This window comes from Myotis yumanensis, unplaced genomic scaffold (genome assembly GCF_028538775.1).
Source record: "Myotis yumanensis isolate MYYU_CA2020_CCGP unplaced genomic scaffold, mMyoYum1.0.hap1 SCAF_2, whole genome shotgun sequence".
Taxonomy (NCBI): Eukaryota; Metazoa; Chordata; class Mammalia; order Chiroptera; family Vespertilionidae; genus Myotis; species Myotis yumanensis.
The window spans coordinates 46105164-46124689 of NW_027223753.1; the positions used below are offsets into that span (position 1 = coordinate 46105164).

The 19526-nt window shown below is 42.7% G+C and overlaps 1 protein-coding gene across 2 annotated transcripts in view; it reads left to right on the forward strand.

Moving 5' to 3' along the window:
• ROR1 (receptor tyrosine kinase like orphan receptor 1) overlaps positions 1-15893 on the forward strand; it is a 399382-nt gene extending 383489 nt beyond the window's left edge. For both annotated transcript variants that reach the window (XM_070405278.1, XM_070405277.1), the window contains one exon: positions 11146-15893. In XM_070405278.1, the coding sequence (XP_070261379.1) occupies positions 11146-12573 (1428 nt within the window). In that variant the 3' untranslated portion in view covers positions 12574-15893. The remainder of the gene's footprint in view (positions 1-11145) is intronic.
• The last annotated feature ends 3633 nt before the right edge of the window (positions 15894-19526 follow it).

Consider the following 19526-nt stretch of genomic DNA (forward strand, 5'->3'; position numbering starts at 1 on the left):
CCAGCGAGATGCTTCCTTCCACCTAAAAGGCCTACTGTGTCCTGCTACCCCTTGGCAACCCCTGGCCTTACCCAGTGTCACCACGCTTGGCACTGAAATGTCCTCAGCAACTTCTCCGCTTACTCCCTTAAAGCCATTGTCTCCAGGCCTCTGAGCTCATTGTTCTTTTGACAGGGACCTCCCTGGAATCTCCAGTGATGTCATTTCATCCAATGCCCTTCTCCAGGCCTCATCCTCTTTCATTTCTCTGGAACATTTGATACTCTTAACCACCATCTTGAAATACTTTTTCTCTTGGCTTTCCTCCTATCTCCTCCTGTTTCCTTCCCTGGTTCTTCCCATAATTCCCTAAATGGGAGCATCCTCTAATGCTTGCCAGTCCTCTTTTTCTTTCTCGCTCTCTCATGCTGACTTCATCTCTGGCATCACTTGAGCTCCCACTCAATATAATGATTCTGGAAGGACCAATCTCAAGTTATAAAATTCTCTCTCCCAGCACCCTAGAGTCCAGACTCTCTGGCCCTAACTTACCTTTGCAGCCACATTTTTCTCTTAGTCTCTTTCTGGGAGGCAGTATGACATACTTCAAAGAGCAAGCATGTAGAGGCAGAGAGATATGATCACAAATATTGGCTCCGTCGTTTACTAATGGCTGTGAGATCTTAAGCGAGTACTTTGAACCTTTTTGTTCTCACTTATAAAGCAAGCATAAAAATAGTACTTAAAAGAGGTATTTTAAATTTTTTTTATTGAAATATAATTGACATGCAACATTATATTAGTTTCAGGTGTAAACAGCATGATTCGATATTTGTTCATATTGTCAAATGATCACCCCAAGTCTCGTGAGCATTCCTCACCATACATAGTAACAAAAGTTTACTTTCTGGTGATGAGAACTTGTAAGATTTACTCTCTTAGCCACTTTCAAATATACAATACGGTATTATTAATGATAGTCTCCACGCTGTACATTACCTCCCCTCGGCTTATTTATTTTATAAGTGGAAGTGTGTACCTTTGACTCCCTGCACCCATTTTACCCGCTCTGCACCCCACCCCCTCTGGCAACCACCAATCTGCTCTAAAAGAGATGTTCTTAGCACTTCAAGGGAGTATGTCTGGCACCTCACAAGTACTCATCAGCTAGAAGTTACTTTTACTTTTGTTAATGCAATAATATGAACAACCACAAACTTTTTAATCAACTACCAAATACTGTGTGCAGGGCCATGTGGGTCGAGGGGGAAGCTGCCGGCACCGCAGCCCACAGCATTCCTGGGGGTGAGGACAGAGGGGAGGGAAGCACACAGGGTGTTCCTTGTGCCCATCCAGTTAGCACCAATCCACTGTCCCACACCCAGTTCACACCCTGGATGAAGCCCATCAGGTGGAGATGGTCTGGTAATGAGGACAGGGAGAGTGAGTATTACACATGGCTCTATAATGAACGGGTCTTACGAACAAGCTGAAGAGCTTCCCACCCATTATCGCAACAGAATCTGTATAATAACCCTAGGAAGTAGGTACTGATTTGAGCCTGAGTTGTGGGGTGAGGAAACCAAGGCTTGAGACTTAAGAGTTTGCCTAAAGTCACACAACTAGTAAGTGACAGAGCCAAGACTCGAACCCGGGCAGGCCCAGGTCCAGAGCTCCAGTGCTTCTTGCCCATTTCACTCGATTGCTTCAACTGGGGGGCTGACTGAGACACACAGGCCCACGGCAGGCCCGCGGTGGCCCCAGCTGACACTAAAATTACTGGCATCTGCGCTGCCTCTTTCCAGGAGAATAGAATCTCTCCCGTTGACATTACAAAGCAACTCCACCACAGAACCAGCCCTGGTCGCCACCAGACATTCAAACCAACTATTAGAAAGTTACATTACAGAGAAAAGAACTGTTTCTGATGTTAAATCACTTCCAGAGAAGTGCCGCTGAACTCTGAGCAAATATGGCAAACGATTGGTTGAAACTCCCTCTAGAATCTGCTTGCATAAGCCAAGAGGCACTTAGTTCGACTGCAGTCTTTGAAAATGTCCATAACCTCCTAAAATAAAATGGTTGTGGCCTTTAAGCTTGTAAAATGTAATCATTTCCATTTATGAGTGGAGTCGATTGTTTCACAATTCGAACACTGTTTACCTAAGAGCCAGTAAAATGCACAAGAAAGGAGAATCGGCTTTGGAGTAAAACAAATTCCTGTCAACAGCCAAGTCCAGATACTAAAAAAAAAAAATTTTTTAAATCTCAATTTCATATTCTCTCTAGGGCTCTTGTGCCCAATTCAGGCAAAGGCTGCTGTTGAAAAGTTCAGCTCACTTATCCCAGTCAACCTGTAGAGACAACAGAGGATCTAGAGCAGTGGTTCTCAACCTGTGGGTCGCGACCCCTTTGGGGGTCCAACGACCCTTTCACAGGGGTCGCCTAAGACCATCGGAAAACACATATATAATTACATATTGTTTTTGTGATTAATCACTATGCTTTAATTATGTTCAATTTGTAACAATGAAATTGGGGTCACCACAACATGAGGAACTGTATTAAAGGGTCGCGGCACTAGGAAGGTTGAGAACCACTGATCTAGAGTAAGGTCTCCATCAGGGACCAGAGAGCAGTTGCTCATAGATGTTCCACTTCTATACCAGCGGGCTTCATGCTTTTTAAATTATGGGCCCCTTTGAGGGTTGAATGAACATTTTTACTTCTTCCCAGAAAAATAGGCCAACTTTGGAGTCAGACATGTTTGGAGTTCAGTCTCTTTTTTAAATATATATTTTTATTGTTTTCAGAGAGGAAGGGAGAGGGAGAGAGAGGGAGAGATATCAATGATGAGAGAGAATCATTGATCTGCTGCCTCCTGCACGCCCCTTCTGGAGATAGAGCCTGAAGCCTGACCGAAATTGAACCATGACCTCCTGGTTCACGGGTCCACATTCAACCACTGAGCCATACTGGCTGAGCTGGATTTGAGTCTTGACATCACCACTTAACAGTGGTGCTATTTTAGGCAAGCTACTTAACCAGGGAATGCCTTGATTTTTTTTTTTTTTTGGACCCATAAAATGGAGAAATCATAGTGTAAATGTCACAGGGCTGTGATCCTCATCACAATGCATTAAATGAATTGATGCATTAAGCACCTGGAGAGCAGACAAGGGACTGTAGTGTAGTCATTCAGAAGAGACTCTGGAATCCGAATTTACAACCTAGTAACTGTGGGATCACTTAACTATTCTGATCCTCAGGTTCTCCATCTGTAAAATGGGAGTTAGAGTCACAGTGGCCAATTTCATAGGGTTGTTGTAAGGATGAAATGAGTTACTGTGCATAAAGTACTCGTAGCATAGCACATAAACACTCCAAAAAAATCATAGCTATTATTATGATCTCAGTGTCTTGCACATGGTCGGTATTCAATACATGCTACCTAGTATTCACCTCAGATGGCAAGCACCTAGGATAGGCGCTGCACCCTCTCTGCTCGGTTCTTGCATGGCTAATATATCACAGGCAGTCTTTGGGTAACGTTGGACTCAATGACGTCTTTTCGTGGTTACGTCGCCATCTCCCATTTATTTTTTTAAAAAGTTCCATCATTTCGACATATGTACACATGTGCTTTATGTTTTTTATTATTTATTTACCACAAGTAAAGGTCAGGAATTGTGATCTTTCTTTTAAATTTTTTTTACTGTTTCACTTCATTCCTGCTGTGTATGTGCTCCATGTGAGTGACGTAGGTGCTTATGTAGGTGGGTTCCAACTTATGGCGAAAATCGCGTTACGTCGCGCCGTAGGAACGGATCTCTGACGTAACCCGAGGACCTATTGTATTCTGTATGGATACTCTTTCAGTATGTAGTATTTACACTATCAGCTGACTGGTGCAAACAGCTATTAAAATATGTCCCACACAATTGGCTGCACATGCGAAGAAAATAAACTGATGCCGTGGCCCAAGCTACAGAGTGACTTATATTTCAATGACTCTTGCTAAGACGGTAGCCATGCAGAATATAAGCCCAGTCAGTACTAGTCAATGGGCCCTACATTTTTCTCTCGCTGGCATTTCCAAAGCATCTTCTGAAGCAGAGTATTACGTTCTCTGTGTTGTGTAAGTCAGAGTTGCTCAACCAGGTTCTTCAGACACACTGTGGTCATTCATCATGCAAGGAGCAGGCACCCAGATCACGAAGCCATTGTCTGACCCACACCCAGGCACAGGCACATGCACCAGCGATTCTCCACGTGAAGCCTCCATGTGGGTTCACCCTCATCACTGGGAACCTGTCAGAAATGCAGACTCTCTGACCTGCGGAATCAGAAACTCTGGGAGTGGGGCCTAGCACTGTGTTTTAACAAACCCCGCCCCCCGGGGGCGTTCCAATACCTGCTCTGATATAGAGGATGCTGGTCAGTACTTGAGCTTCACAGAGCAAGTAAGTCCCCAAGCAGTACCGATCTCAGAGGAAACTGTGCTTCCAAAGAGAAAAAGGACCTAGGAGTGTCCTCCTGGTACCCAGGTTAGCCCTGTGGTTTCAGTAGGGCCCGGATCTGCTTCACTGTTCCTCTGAGGGGTCTGAGGACCAATGCTATCATGCGGAACCTGCTCTCCTACAGACACTTGTGTCCAGCTAGTATCAGCAAATGTAGAGCAAGGAAGATTTGTAAAAGGGCAGCAGTCGTGGGGCATTCGAGAATAGGAAAGGAACTAGCACAGGACCTGGAGGGGCCGGGGTGGGTTGCATGAGTATGAACTTCAGTTCTTTTTCACCCCTTGCTATTGGAGCCACCTTCCTGTCCCAGAGAATGTAGCTCTGCTTTTTATCTGTGTGTCGGCTTCAAGTAAGACTCAAAAGTAGAATATTCATACACTGTTCAGGTTAGAGGCCAAAAGTCACAGAGGGGACCCCTGCTGCACACAAATGTAGGTGGCCTTCACACAATTCTCCCCTCATTTCCGGTGGTAATCACTTACGTGGGGTAAGCAGGAAATGGAAGGTTAGCAGTAAGCCCTGTCACCCAGAGGAGTCATTTCAAATGTATTAGCACCTAAGGCGTAACTTCCCGACGGTGGAAAGAGATAAAATCACCGAGTCTGTCCTCCTCATCCACCTGCCACCTACATAATTGGAATTTTTTAAAACCCTACCCCATGACCCATTGCTTTCCCATCTCAGGTTCATGTATTCTAGAAGGTTCACATGTCCCCACTTCGTGTTCAGCACTCAGGTGAAAGAAGCCATCAGCATCAGCCATTAAGACAGTCCTGTCATACTCACATCTGACTCATATCTAAGGGACTTGCCTCTCCAGTGTTCTCCCCCCAGTTGCTCTAAGGCAGAGGTTCTCAACCTGTGGGTCACGACCCCTTTGGGGGTCCAACGACCCTTTCACAGGGGTCGCCTAAGACCATCGGAAAACACATATATAATTACATATTGTTTTTGTGATTAATCACTATGCTTTAATTATGTTCAATTTGTAACAATGAAATTGGGGGTCACCACAACATGAGGAACTGTATCAAAGGGTCGCGGCATTAGGAAGGTTGAGAACCACTGCTCTAAGGGAAGAAGCACAATCGGATTGGAGACTAATGTATCAACTTCTACATCAGCTTTGATTTTTCTCTCCCCCACCCCAAATTATATAATTTTTAAAAGCGCACTGGGGCAGATGTGTGTTTACTTTCGAGAAGTAAAAATGTTAACATTTAAACTGAAAGCCTGTTTCAGTTTTAAGGTACTTAATTGCCTTACAGCGTATAATAAACCGAGCCCATCTTGTCATTCAACTAATGGAGGGAGTGATAAAGAGATAGGAGCCTGGGACCCTATTCATTCCAGTCTCCCTTTGTACTGGGTTTACTTTGGCACCGTGCCTCGTGTGTATTTTACACTTCTCTACATTTTGTACATCCCTGTATGACAAATACTTGTCAAACAGAAACTAAACAGATTTATAACCCCTTAACTTGAAATGAGCCAAAATTGAACTGCCAAAACTTTATGACTTCATTTTCTTTCATAGTTTTCCACTACATTGGTTCAAACAGACAAACCCCACCGGAGGTCAAGCAGAGGTCATTTCACTTTCATTACTAAAATATAATTTACAATATGCCAGACCTAAACAAGTTTAGCCTAAGGGGTTTGTATAATGTAAACCATCTGTTCCCCAACAATACAGCTAATTTCCTGCCCTTACCGTACATCTACTGGCTGCTTCTTTAAGGGTTTTTATGATTTTTTAACTAGTTCAGGATTTATGTGAAATTTGAAAATGAGTCTGTAGTTAAGACTCATTTGTACCAAGTAACTCGAGCATTTAAAAAATGCAAATCACTGTGTAAATCGTTCCCCTGAAACCCAGCTCCGAGCCGGCTTTTTCTGGGCACTTCCATGCCGGCTGCAGCACAGGTGTTTGCAGGAAAGATTCTGTGAAATCTGCCATGTTTGTTGCTTTCTGTGCTTCTTTCCAAAGCACACCCCCACATGTGACTCTGACTAGCTCCGGCGAACCCCTCCTCCTCCCTGATACAGGCGGGAGCAGAGCTGACACCCTGTGCTCGGTGACCCACCAGGTATCGGTAAGAAATGGCAAGACACACTTTGGGTCGAAATGGACTCTCTTGTGTGTCTGAACAGGGAGGCAGAGCCATTCTAACTCCACCGAGTGACCACACACTGAAGGCTGGCCCCACAGCCTCGCACGGTGTCAGGCCCCAGGCGGAGCCGTCAGAGACCTGCCAAGGCCCACGGGGATTCCCGGCCAGCAGGCTTCTCTGGTTTCAGACAGAATGGCGGGGCCCAAAGCAGAAGGCCTTGCACGCACGAGTGTAGCTCTTTTGGGTCCTGCAAAGTCTTGATACTCCTGAAAGCCTCTTTTTTCACCTGTAAAATGGATCATTTGCCACCTGAGTGTAGGGGACTGTGGGCAGGCTCCTTAGTCATGAAGCCCCAGTGGCCACGTGTCCAGCTGGTGCCACCGTCCTGTCCTCTTCTCTTCCAAGCCCCCGAAGTTTGGATTGCTCGCTCCCTCTCCCCATCTGCCACCATCCGCTCTGCCACACGGGTTCTTGTCCCTCCACCCATCCTCAGGCTCCAAATATAGTCTCTGTCATTTTTTTAAAGACTTCTTTTTTTTTTTTTTTTAAAGAACACTAACAACTATAGGACAACAGAGAAATATTAACAAGAGGAAACTTATCATATATTGTTTTAATAGAAGACATTATAGAAGACTGTCTAGAAATCATTTGTAGTTACTCCACTTCTTAGATGACTTCCCTAATAAGAAAAGTAAGATTGATTTAAAGAGAACTTAATAGGTGAAGTTGCTTTCATACATTGTTGCATCTTATCCCTACTGTAACCATGGAAGGTAGATGTTATATTATTTCATAGCTATGAAATAGAGATTCAGAAAAGTTAAGAAACTCACCCATGGCCAACCAGCTAATATATAGGGCCTACCCCACAGGACTGTTGTATTAAATGAGTTAATATTTGTACAGTGCTTAGAACAGTGTCTGGCACATAGTCCATGCTGTATGAGTATTACCTATTAATAGAAAGCAACAAGTCCAAGATGCGAATTCCAATTTGTATGAGCCCAAAGTCACATGAGTTGAATTACACCACCCTGCCTATGGGTTAATTTCAGCAGCAGTAGGAGGGAGGAGGATTTCTAATTCCTCATTATGTCAGTCTACTCTTCCTTGGGTTTAGTTCCTAATTCCCATTTTCCCTCAAAAGAAGTGTATTATTCAGTCCCTTGTTCTTCTCTATCACCCAAAGCCAGAGAATCCTGTTTAGATTAAAAAAAAAAAAAAAAAAGTAACACTTTCTATGCCATTCCAGGGACCTTCCCATAAATTGGATTCAGTTGCATCATTAGGAAACGTTCTGATGGAAATCTCAGTCTTAATGTCCTACAGGAAAACATCCCTTTGGCTCAGTCTTGTCACAAAAGCAAAGTCATCTGAGTGCAGCAAGAGAAAACAGTAGGGTTGGTTCAGTGGGTTCCTTTTCCCGTCCCCCACATGCTATTCTCCCAAAGAAACTCCATAGTGCCCACAAGAACCCAGCCCCTATAAGCAAAATAGAAAATAGTGGATGGGCCTGTGATTGCAGAAGAAATTATCTGATTCAATCTGATGGAAAGATTGGTCATATGTTTTTTTTTAATGACATACTTTTTTGAATTGGTAACATATTTTGCCAGGTTAAAAATTTTAAAAGAATAAAAAGGCACGAAGTAAAAAAACCTTCCACCTCTGTCCCCTCCTCCTAGTTCTCACCTCTGTGCCCTCCCAGTCGCCACTGTTGTTTCCTGAGCATCGTTTCTTTATGCAAAGACACATGAATATATTCTTTGTCTTCTCCTCTTTCACACAAAAGCAGAATACAGTATTACTGTTTTTTGTTTTTTACTCTATTTTATTTTAAAATATGTTTTATTTGATTTCACAGAGAGGAAAGGAGAGGGAGATGGAGGAACATCGATTGGTTGCCTCCTGCACGCCCTCTACTGGGGATCGAGCCCACAACCCAGCATGTGCCCTAACTGGGAATCCAATTAGCAACCTCTTGTTGCATGTGACAATGCTCAACCCACTGTGCCACACTGGCTGGGCTTTGCATTTTATATTTAACTTAGCAATAGGCTTTTGGAGATCTCTCCATATCAGTATATAGAAAGAGTCCTAATTTGTTCTATATAATATTTTGTTTACTGGCTCCACCGTAATTAATCAGATTTCTCCTCTAGGTAAACATTGAAGTTGTTTCTAACCTTTTGCCATTACAAACAGTACTGTAATGAACAAATAGATCAATAAGCTTTAATTTACTAAATATCTAAGCCAGTGGTTCTCAACCTTCTGGCCCTTTAAATACAGTTCCTCATGTTGTGACCCAACCATAAAATTATTTTCGTTGCTACTTCATAACTGTAATGTTGCTACTGTTATGAATCGTAATGTAAATATCTGATATGCAGGATGGTCTTAGGCGATCCCTGTGAAAGGGTCGTTCGACCGCCAAAGGGGTCGCGACCCACAGGTTGAGAACCGCTGATAAGTAATGCATTACTATTAGTTTTAACAGAAGTAACTTTCCTATAAGACCTGTATTTTCAAATACAAACCCCATAAACTCTGCTTGAACAAATAAATGAGACCTATTTGCAATAATATTTGCAGAGAAGAATTAATGTTTTGAAACCCTCAATTCCATTTTGTCCTTCCTACTGGGTGTTTTGCTGGAAGTCTGTTTACACTTATAATTAGGTTAGAGGGCATTTTTGCCCTGGAAAATGTCAGCCTAGAACAGAGTCGATCATCATGAATTCTAAATTAGTAGAATTTGGATTAGAGAAGGGTTTGGGTTTTTTTTTTTTAACTTATTTTTCCAAACTGTTGTTTTAAACTCCGTGTGGAGAGCTCTGCATTCCAGATGGATTTGCAGCATTGTCAGCTTCAATTGGGATCTGCAGAGCAGCATTCTTTTCCCCCAAAACAAAGATTTAAGGTACAGGGATTATTTCAAAAATCCGTTTATGTACAAATGCATTGCTTTCATGACTTCTTCCCTAACAAATTAGAATAAACGTCAGGCTAGATTTGAGGTGAATTTTTAAAAATAGGAAAAACACAGGACCCGGTAGACATTTACTGCCAAGATCAAATGTCACCATTTAATACTTATTTTTATTGTGAGGCACATGCTTTCCCCCGTCTGTTTTAAGGGTAATCAGTCAACAGCCCACTGGCAAAGCCATAGGCATATCAAGTGGTATGAAGGGAAATGCAAGGCATTGAAATCTGATTAAGACAAAACATACAGCAAGTTAATAATAGTCAAGGTTAAGTAGCACTTACCATGTGTCAGACAGCATGCTGGGTACTTTACAGATGCTAACATATTAAAAGTTCGCAAGAATCCTACAAGATAAGTAAATTGTATCAAGTATTATCATCTCATTTTACAGACGAAGGAATTGAGGCATGAGGTGGTTCAATATTATACCCGGGGTCACACAGCTGGTAAGTGGAGAACTCAGGATTCAAATCTGATTGGCTGGCTGTAGCGGTCATGCGTGTAACCAGCCATCACCCTGCTTCTTGCACGTAGTGGCATTCAGACCATAAAGCCAAAGGACTCCGGAGGAGGCAAAGACCACAGTGGCCAAGGAGCGCTTCAGAGGAGGCAAGGATTCAATAAGCAGAGAGGAGCACATTCCAAGTCTCCCCAGCTCTACTGTGAGGACAGTCTTTCCTTTGGTTTCTCTTGCTTTTCGCACAATCAATATCCTAAGAATAGGAGAGCATTGCAGGAATAAAGGTACGAGGCCATAACGTGCACGGTGGTTTAGGGTGGATGGCAAGGAGGCCTGTTGAACTACAGTGATGCTATCACAGAGAGGAGGAGCCAGGGTAGGCAGGTGAGGGCCAAATCACAGACACTCCCAGTGCCAGGCTAAGAATGAAGGCTGTATCGTCTGCAGCCATGCTTCTCGTGCTCTGATGTCTACTGGAATACGCGGGGCCTGGTCAAAGCACATTCTCACTCAGTGGGTCAGAGGTGGGCCCAGGAGGCCTCCTTTGTAGGAAGCTTCCATTGATGCTGATGTTGCTATTCCAAGACCACAGTGGGAGTAGCGAGACTCTAGGCAACAGCAGGAAACCATTGTTGGAGCAAGGGGTGTAGAAGGGTGAGTTGGGGAGTGATGGGCAGAAAGGTACCGATGACGGCTCCCCTAAGTTGCAGCCAACTATTTAAAATGTATACACCTACAATATTTTAATCTAATTTATAGAACCTTTCTATGTTCCACCCGTTCCTTCCAGATGCCAAGAAGGTGTCTTAAGAAATGTTTTAGCCCAGCTGCTGTGGAGTGAGCGCTGTCCCATGGACCAAGAGGTCCCAGATTCAATTCCCACTCAGGGCACATGCAGGGTTGTGGGCTCAATCCCCAGTAGGGGGCGTGCAGGAGGCAGCCAATCAATGTGTCTCTCTCATCATTGATGTTTCTATCTCTCTCTCCCTCTCCCTTCCTTTCTGTCTAAAAATCAATTAAAATTTTTTTTCAAAAAAAGAAATATTTTAAACCACACTTTTCCTTTCTTTCATACAGAGCAAGGCTAAGGAACTGCCACTCTCTGCCGTACGTTTTATGGAAGAATTGGGCGAATGTGCCTTTGGAAAGATCTATAAGGGCCATCTCTATCTCCCAGGCATGGACCATGCTCAGTTGGTTGCTATAAAGACCTTAAAAGACTATAACAACCCCCAGCAATGGACAGACTTCCAACAGGAGGCGTCCCTGATGGCCGAGCTCCACCACCCCAATATTGTCTGCCTTCTAGGTGCTGTCACTCAGGAACAACCTGTGTGCATGCTTTTTGAGTATATGAACCAGGGGGATCTCCACGAGTTCCTCATCATGCGGTCCCCGCATTCTGATGTTGGCTGTAGCAGTGATGAAGATGGCACTGTGAAGTCCAGCCTGGATCATGGAGATTTTCTGCACATTGCCATTCAGATCGCAGCTGGCATGGAATATCTGTCTAGTCATTTCTTTGTCCACAAGGACCTTGCGGCTCGCAATATTTTAATCGGAGAGCAGCTGCACGTGAAGATCTCAGACCTTGGGCTTTCCAGAGAGATATACTCCGCTGATTACTACAGGGTGCAGAGCAAATCGTTGCTGCCCATTCGCTGGATGCCCCCCGAAGCCATCCTGTATGGCAAATTCTCTTCTGATTCAGATATCTGGTCTTTTGGGGTTGTCTTGTGGGAGATTTTCAGTTTTGGACTCCAGCCCTATTATGGCTTCAGTAACCAGGAAGTGATCGAAATGGTGAGAAAACGACAGCTGTTACCCTGCTCCGAAGACTGCCCACCCAGAATGTACAGCCTCATGACAGAATGCTGGAATGAGATTCCTTCTAGGAGACCAAGATTTAAAGATATTCACGTCCGGCTTCGGTCCTGGGAGGGACTCTCCAGTCACACCAGCTCCACGACTCCGTCAGGAGGAAATGCCACCACGCAGACCACCTCCCTTAGTGCCAGCCCAGTGAGTAATCTCAGTAACCCCAGATATCCCAATTATATGTTCCCTAGCCAGGGTATTACACCACAGGGCCAGATTGCTGGTTTCATTGGCCCACCAATACCTCAGAACCAGAGATTCATCCCCATCAATGGATACCCAATACCTCCTGGATACGCAGCATTTCCAGCTGCCCACTTTCAGCCAGCAGGTCCTCCCAGAGTGATCCAGCACTGCCCACCCCCCAAGAGCCGGTCCCCGAGCAGTGCCAGTGGGTCAACGAGCACTGGCCACGTGACCAGCTTGCCCTCATCAGGATCCAATCAGGAAGCAAATATTCCTTTACTACCACACATGTCGATTCCAAATCATCCCGGTGGGATGGGCATCACCGTTTTTGGCAACAAATCTCAAAAACCCTACAAAATAGACTCAAAGCAACCATCTTTGCTAGGAGACTCCAATATTCACGGACACACCGAATCTATGATTTCTGCAGAGTTATAAAATGCACAACTTGTTGTAAATGTGGTACACAGGAAAAACTAGAAAGTCGTAGAAAAGATTTATATTCAAATGTTTTTTATTAAAGTCAGGTTCTCATTTAGCAGATATTGCAACAAGTACCTTCTGTGAAGTTTAAGTTGTGTCTTACCAAGCAGGGCAGACACCCAGCCGGAAAGAAACCTTGTGGGATTAAGGCCTCATCAGGATGTGTGCCATGACATTGGGATTCGTTTCACGTACTGAAACCTGCAAACCAGCAAAGAGGAAAAGATCCTTGTGATTAAGCATCAAACCAAAAAGGAAAGTCAGATGGTGTTCTGTGTATTTCACTTTCAGTCACCATGACCGGTCTCTCCCCAAAATGTATATACCGTAGCATTTGTCTACCTGCTGTCTTTCCTTCAGGACCTATGTTCAGGAATTGTGTTGGTTCAGTTTAAACTCTGTGCATCTTTATGTGGAAGTGATGTTCGGAAGCAATGAGGAAGCCTTAGGTCAGATTTGCAATCCCAGATGGAAATGAGCCATAAGACAAGTATAAGTGCCCCTGAAGCCTTCTACCCAGTGGGGCTTCTTTGGGAAGGTGCCGAGTGTGGCTCTTTGTGAATCTCCTCTGCTGATCATGCAGGCCTTTCCTACATTTTCTTTTCCACCGTGTGTTTACACAGCCCTTGAAATAATATAGGGCATCAAGAGATAAGAAGGCTAGATGTGGGTGTTGGAGTTGATGACTGGTTGGTAGTGGTAGTTTATTTTGTTGCATTAGAAATGAGACACCAAAGGAAGCAGGCAGGAAAAGGGCCCCCCGACCTAGGTCAGCATCCATGGGTTCCCATGGGGACAGCCTTACGGGAGCTTCCCTGGACGAATACATTGGCGAATAGAAAAGTGTGGCTGCAGATCAGCACATCCATGCTTGCAACTTCCTGTCTATGAGTTGTTCAGTGGACTCTGGGGAAGTAGGAAACTCTATGATACAATATCTAGGTAATTTAAAGTTTCTCACTTTTTTTTTCTGATCGGGAAATAGTCACAGTTTTTATATCAGCACCAAGAGTTGCGACAATTTATTCATAGGGTTAGTTGGAATCCAAAGACTATGAATTCTATTTTGTAAAATATTACAGTATTTTTAAAAAGCAAGTACTGAGTTCTCACTTCAAAGATTACCATGAACTGAATTTTTTAAACTGAATAATAGAAGCAATGTGATTATTTTTACCTTAGTTAGAGGGAGGTATCGAATGTGCATCTCATGCCATTTACCTGCTAGCCATCTTTTGCCAAGTTTAGAATTCCTGTAGATGGGTTTCGAGTTCTATGTAGAAAGGAATGTTATGGTTGATTTTTCTCTTGTTAAAAAATAGCTCCTTTATTCTAAGAACAATGTCTCCAAGTCTCTTTTTTTTATTATTTTACAGCTAAAGAGACTTATAAAGAGACTTTCCAGATATAGAGTAATTCCTGGAAATGATATTTGATGAGGAGAATGTAAGAGAATTAGAAGCACATTGTTGTTCAATTTTTTTAAAAAAATACCATTACAATGAGAAATCTAGGAAATAAATGTTTACCAGGATATGTTGCAGTTTTTCCAAACACTGAATCTTCAAATAAACAAACATGGACTTATAGGTACTGTGAACTTAAACAATTGGCTATATTCAAATTTATTCAGAGTTAAATTAAGACATTTTTGTGGCATAAATAAGCTGACTCAGAAGTTACATTTCTTAACTTTAGGTAGAGGAGAATATTTGTATCCTTTTGTTGCTATGCAACTGTTTAATAATGAAGATTCAAACCACAATTTTGTATATCATACGACAATCAATTGTTTTCCAAGAATATTTATTATTTTAAGTAAATACAATTTCAGTGAATCTTGAGTTTTTCTAGGAGTCCCTTAAAGGGAAATTAGCATTCCATGAGCCAGTAAAATGCCTACTCTGGAAAAACATTGCTATGGTAAAAAATAATAATAATAATTCAAGTTAGTTTTTTATAAAGAACTATAACATTTATTTTAAACATTTTATAATTACTGAAGTCATTAAGGTGAGCAAACTAAATTTCAAAACCACTTGTAATAATGTATTTTATAATAGCACTGTGATACTACATAACACAGTCCCTTTTGTATTAAAATAGTATTTTTTTCACAAACTGAAAAATATCTTTTGCTTTGTTGACAATGTTTTTTTGTAAAATGACTTTATTTTCAGATACTTTCTTTTTTGCACAAAACTATTGTTTATGGTTTGTATCACAGAAGTGAAAATATATCTTTGCATTTTTATATCTGGTCTGTTTCCTTATTTCCTTTTGTGTATTTGTTTTTAACTCAGTATAGGTACAGCTCCTCTCAATATATTTCTTCCATATATAATGGCAATATGCAGATATCTCGCCCTACCGTATCTTTTTTTATTTTCACTGCATGCATTTAATCACTGTATTACTTTAATGTTTGATTTGTTATTATGGGCATTTAAAATAGACAAGCATGGAATTGTAATGACAAAAAGGCTATTTTATATTGAGGATATATGCATTTGTATTTCACACACCAGAGATGATATTAAACACTGATTATTTTATGCTGCTGTTTATTAAAAATGTTTACCGTAAAATATTATTTCCTGAATATTGCTATCATGGAAGTATTTGGGAATTTTCACACTATTTCTCCTAATGATTGCTATTTCATAGAAAGAGAAACCATATTTCCTATTTACAGTATTTCATTGAAATAATATTTTTTAAACCAGGCTTTTAAAAAATACACTTGGGCATTCTTTTGCTAGTGACCATAGGTGGAAGGAAGAATCCCAATGATTTCGTGAGCATATATTATCCACCTACATATGGCAAAATTTTAATTTTTAAAATCAAAATAATATATTAAATAATTGCAACCAATGGAATGTAAAAATTGGATTTAAAAGTTGCGTTCTTTTCTGCCTTGATGCTTTCAGATGAACTTAGATATCAACAATCATGTCTTAGGCCCTAACTGGTTTGGCTCAATGGATAGAGCATTGGCCTGCGGACTGAAGAGTCCCAGGTTTGATCCCAGTCAAGGGCATGTACCTTGGTTGCGGGCACATCCCCAGTAGGGAGTGTGCAGGAGGCAGCTGAATCAACGATTCTTTCTCATCAATGTTTCTAACTCTCTATCCCTCTCCCTTCCTCTCTGTAAAAATCAATAAAATATATTAAAAAAAACAACAACAACAACCATGTCTTAGGACTCTGGAGAAGAAAAAGCTGTGTATGTCTCTGTTCTACTTAGATTCCAACCCTATCGATAAAATAAAAGAAAGGTGACCATCCAATTGTCACAGCTTACCTTTATGACTTTATTTGCCCAAAAGAAGGAGTTCCCCATCTGGCCATGAATACCCACTGTCAAGGAAAATGAGTATCATTATGAAAGTTCAAAGAACTTGTCCATTTCTTCCCTTTAATACAGAAGGGACTACGATAAAACCTTCAGGGCCTTATCCATCTGTTTTAGGTACAGCTCCTGTCACCACCTCAGCGATCAAACTCAATAAAGCAATCACTTCACATGGCAGTGAGATCCGTGTCAGGTTGGGTTTCTCCCTCTCACTTGAACCCCTCAATCTGCCTTTCACTCCCATTGCCTTCTTATGTCTCTCGAGGCTCTTCCCTCCCACCAGCCTCAATTCTTCAATTCATCTGCAAACTCGCAGCACCACCTCAGATAAGGCCTACTACAGTCACTAAATACTGATTTGAGAGGAGCTCTATTAACTACAAACCTTCAAAGACGATTATTCCCCGAGATTCTCAAAGTGTGGTCCTCAGACAAAAAGACCTTGAAGCTTGTTAGCAATGCAGATTTTCAGGCTCCACTTCAAATTCTGGGCGCCTAGCAATTTGTGCTTTAGCAAGCCCTCCAGTATTATAAAGATTGAGATTCACAGAACCACCCTAATTTAAAGGCATAGGAGTAGAGGGTGAGAAGATGGTCATTATATATATATATGCCCGGTGCACAAAAATTTGTGCACTCAGGGGGGTCCCTCAGCCCAGGCTGTGCCCTCTTGCAGTCTGGGACCCCTCAGGGGATGTCCACCTGCTGGCTTAGGCCCGCTCCCCGGGGGATCAGGCCTAAGCTAGCAGTCAGACATCCCTCTGGCAGCCCGGGAGCCCTCAGGGGATGTCCACTTGCCAGCAGGGAGCAGGCCTAAGCTGCAGTTGGACATCCTTAGTGCTGCTGAGGAGGCGGGAGAGGCTCCCGTCACCACTGCTGTACTGGCAGCCGTCAGCCTGGCTTGTGGCTGAGCAGAGTTCCCCCTGTGGGAGCACACTGACCACCAGGGGGCAGCTCCTGCATTGAGCGTCTGCCCCCTGGTGGTCAGTGTGTGTCATAGAGACCAGTCATTCCCAGACATTCTGCTGTTAGGGTCAATTTGCATATTACCCTTTTATTATATAGGATATGCATTTAATAACATTTTAGCCACTTTAGTTACCTTAAAGGAAATCAAGTTTATTTAATCACAAATTCAGCACTAAATACTTTGTGTCAATGTTTGACAATTGGTTCCATATTTTTTGCAGTTGGTCATTTGGATAGAAAATGAACAGCACCTAATCTTTGTCAAGAATATATTCCTTGTCTAGTTCACTTAAGACCCACATTCTTGGATAATCACCAAAGTATTTTTCCTTCATATGGACAAGCTCAAAAGTGTTGGTTTCTTAATGTACCTTTTTTTACTCCTTGCACTGATGACTAACACAACTAAAAAAACCTCTCCTCTTTGTTGCCTCCTGACAAAATTAAGGTCAAGGATAAGCTGGTCTTTCTTGGGAGGAGGGAAGACCCAGCTCCCAGTGAGCATCCCCACACCCCTGAGCTTCCTGTGTTAACCTGGCCCAGCAGGCTGGATGCGGTCACCTGTGGCTTGTTCCACTGTGTTCCTTGGCCAGCTGCAGCCCAGCAGTACTCCTTGGCTGGCCCTGAGTGCTCCTCTGCTCAGGCGATGCTCCCCATTGCCTTCAGATGCTCCCCGTTGCTCTGCGGAAGGTCACCAAGAGGGATCTAAGGGAGGTGCTAGAATGAAGCTCAGACTTCTTAATTTATAGCTTTGTTTTTCAACCAATAGTTCAAATGCTAAGGAGGAAATGCGATATAAGAGGAGCAGGAGCAATAAAGCACACACATAAGGAAAATTTTTGTAGCCAAAATATGAGCGCACCTGAGGTTTGTTGCCATAAATACCAGAGTATTAGGACACTTAACTCAGAGGAAGGAGAGACTTACAAGCCATCAAAGCGCTCTAGGTCAATGCAATCCTTTGGGAAATTAGACTGAGAAGACTTAAAAACATAAAGACATACAGGGAGAAGGTCTGCTGACATATTTATGACTAGTTGGATCCTAAGCACCTATGAATCGCTTATTCACAAACAAGTACTAGAACATTTGTTGACCAGGCCTGACATGCTTTTCCATAGCAAAGTGACCAGGTTAGTAAATATTTTTATTCACGAATGGTTACATTAGGAGAGAAACTCTGCTTTAAAATTAGATGGGACATTACTTACATTTTTAAATAAATATGTCTTTTTTATATGTATTGCTTTCAGAGAGGAAGGGGGTTAGAGATATAGAAACATGAGTGATGAGAGAGAATCATTGATTGGCTGCCTCCTGCATGCCTCACATGGGGGATTGAGCCCACAACCCAGGCATATGCCCTTATTGGGAATCAAACTGTAACCTCCTGGTTCATAGGCTGACGCTCAACCATTGAGCAACACCGGCTGGGCCATTAATTATATTTTTTTGAAAAGGTAGATTTTATGCTGAACTAAAGATAATTCAGGGAATTTTCAGTTTGGAGAGAAGTGTCAGTCTTCATGGATCTGTGTTCTTGGTTGTAAATGCAAAGACACACAAATCAACAGAAGCAGCTGCACAAAGCCCTAGACCAGTGATGGCGAACCTATGACATGTGTGTCAGAGGTGACACGCGAACTCATTTTTTTGGTTGATTTTTCTTTGTTAAATGGCATTTAAATATATAAAATAAATATCAAAAATATAAATCTTTGTTTTACTATGGTTGCAAATATCAAAAAATTTCTATATGTGACACGGCACCAGAGTTAAGTTAGGGTTTTTCAAAATGCTGACAGGCCGAGCTCAAAGGTTCGCCATCACTGCCCTGGACTGATGCTCAAGCTTGCCCAGACTTAGGGGCACTTGGAACTTGCTTCAGAAATAGATGGAGATCAGGCTCCATCCTATTGCAGATGCTCCTGCAGTCCTTAGGCCTGGGAACCATAGCTCCACTTATCCTGGGGCCCCTGCTAATACAATTCTCTGAAAGGTTTCTTTTGAGTCTGTACACATTCAAATCGCTGGAAACGAGCTGCAACTCCCCAGTGGCATAGTCTAGGCAGTTGACTGAGTCTAAGACTAAAACCGATATTCAGGTAAAATGACAGTGTAGAGCTCCATTGTACTTCCAGGATTCACTCTGGAAATAGAGTATATTCGCTGTGTTGGTCAGCTTGGCTGCAGGAATCACTCCAAAACCTCAGCCTTCAAGAGCAAACATTTCTGTTTCTTGCTCATGTCGGTCAGCAGAGGTGGGCCTGCTGCTGTGCCTGCACCCAGATCTCTGAAGGAGAGCTGTCCTCACAGCACAGAGAACGGGCAAGAGGCAGAACCGAAACACAGCCACTTGGGAAAGTTCTGCTCAGACGTGCTATGTCTCCCATCCTCCTCTCGCATCTCTCAGTGAACACGTGTTGAAGACAAATCCAGCCATGGGGTGGGGATGTATCTCAACCTGCTGAGCGGTACTGCATGGCCCCATCACAGTCATGGGCAGGGAGGTAGAATCCTTATTGTTTTCCCCAACCTGGAAAAATCCCTGCGCAGAAAGACTTGGTAGAGCGACCCCAAA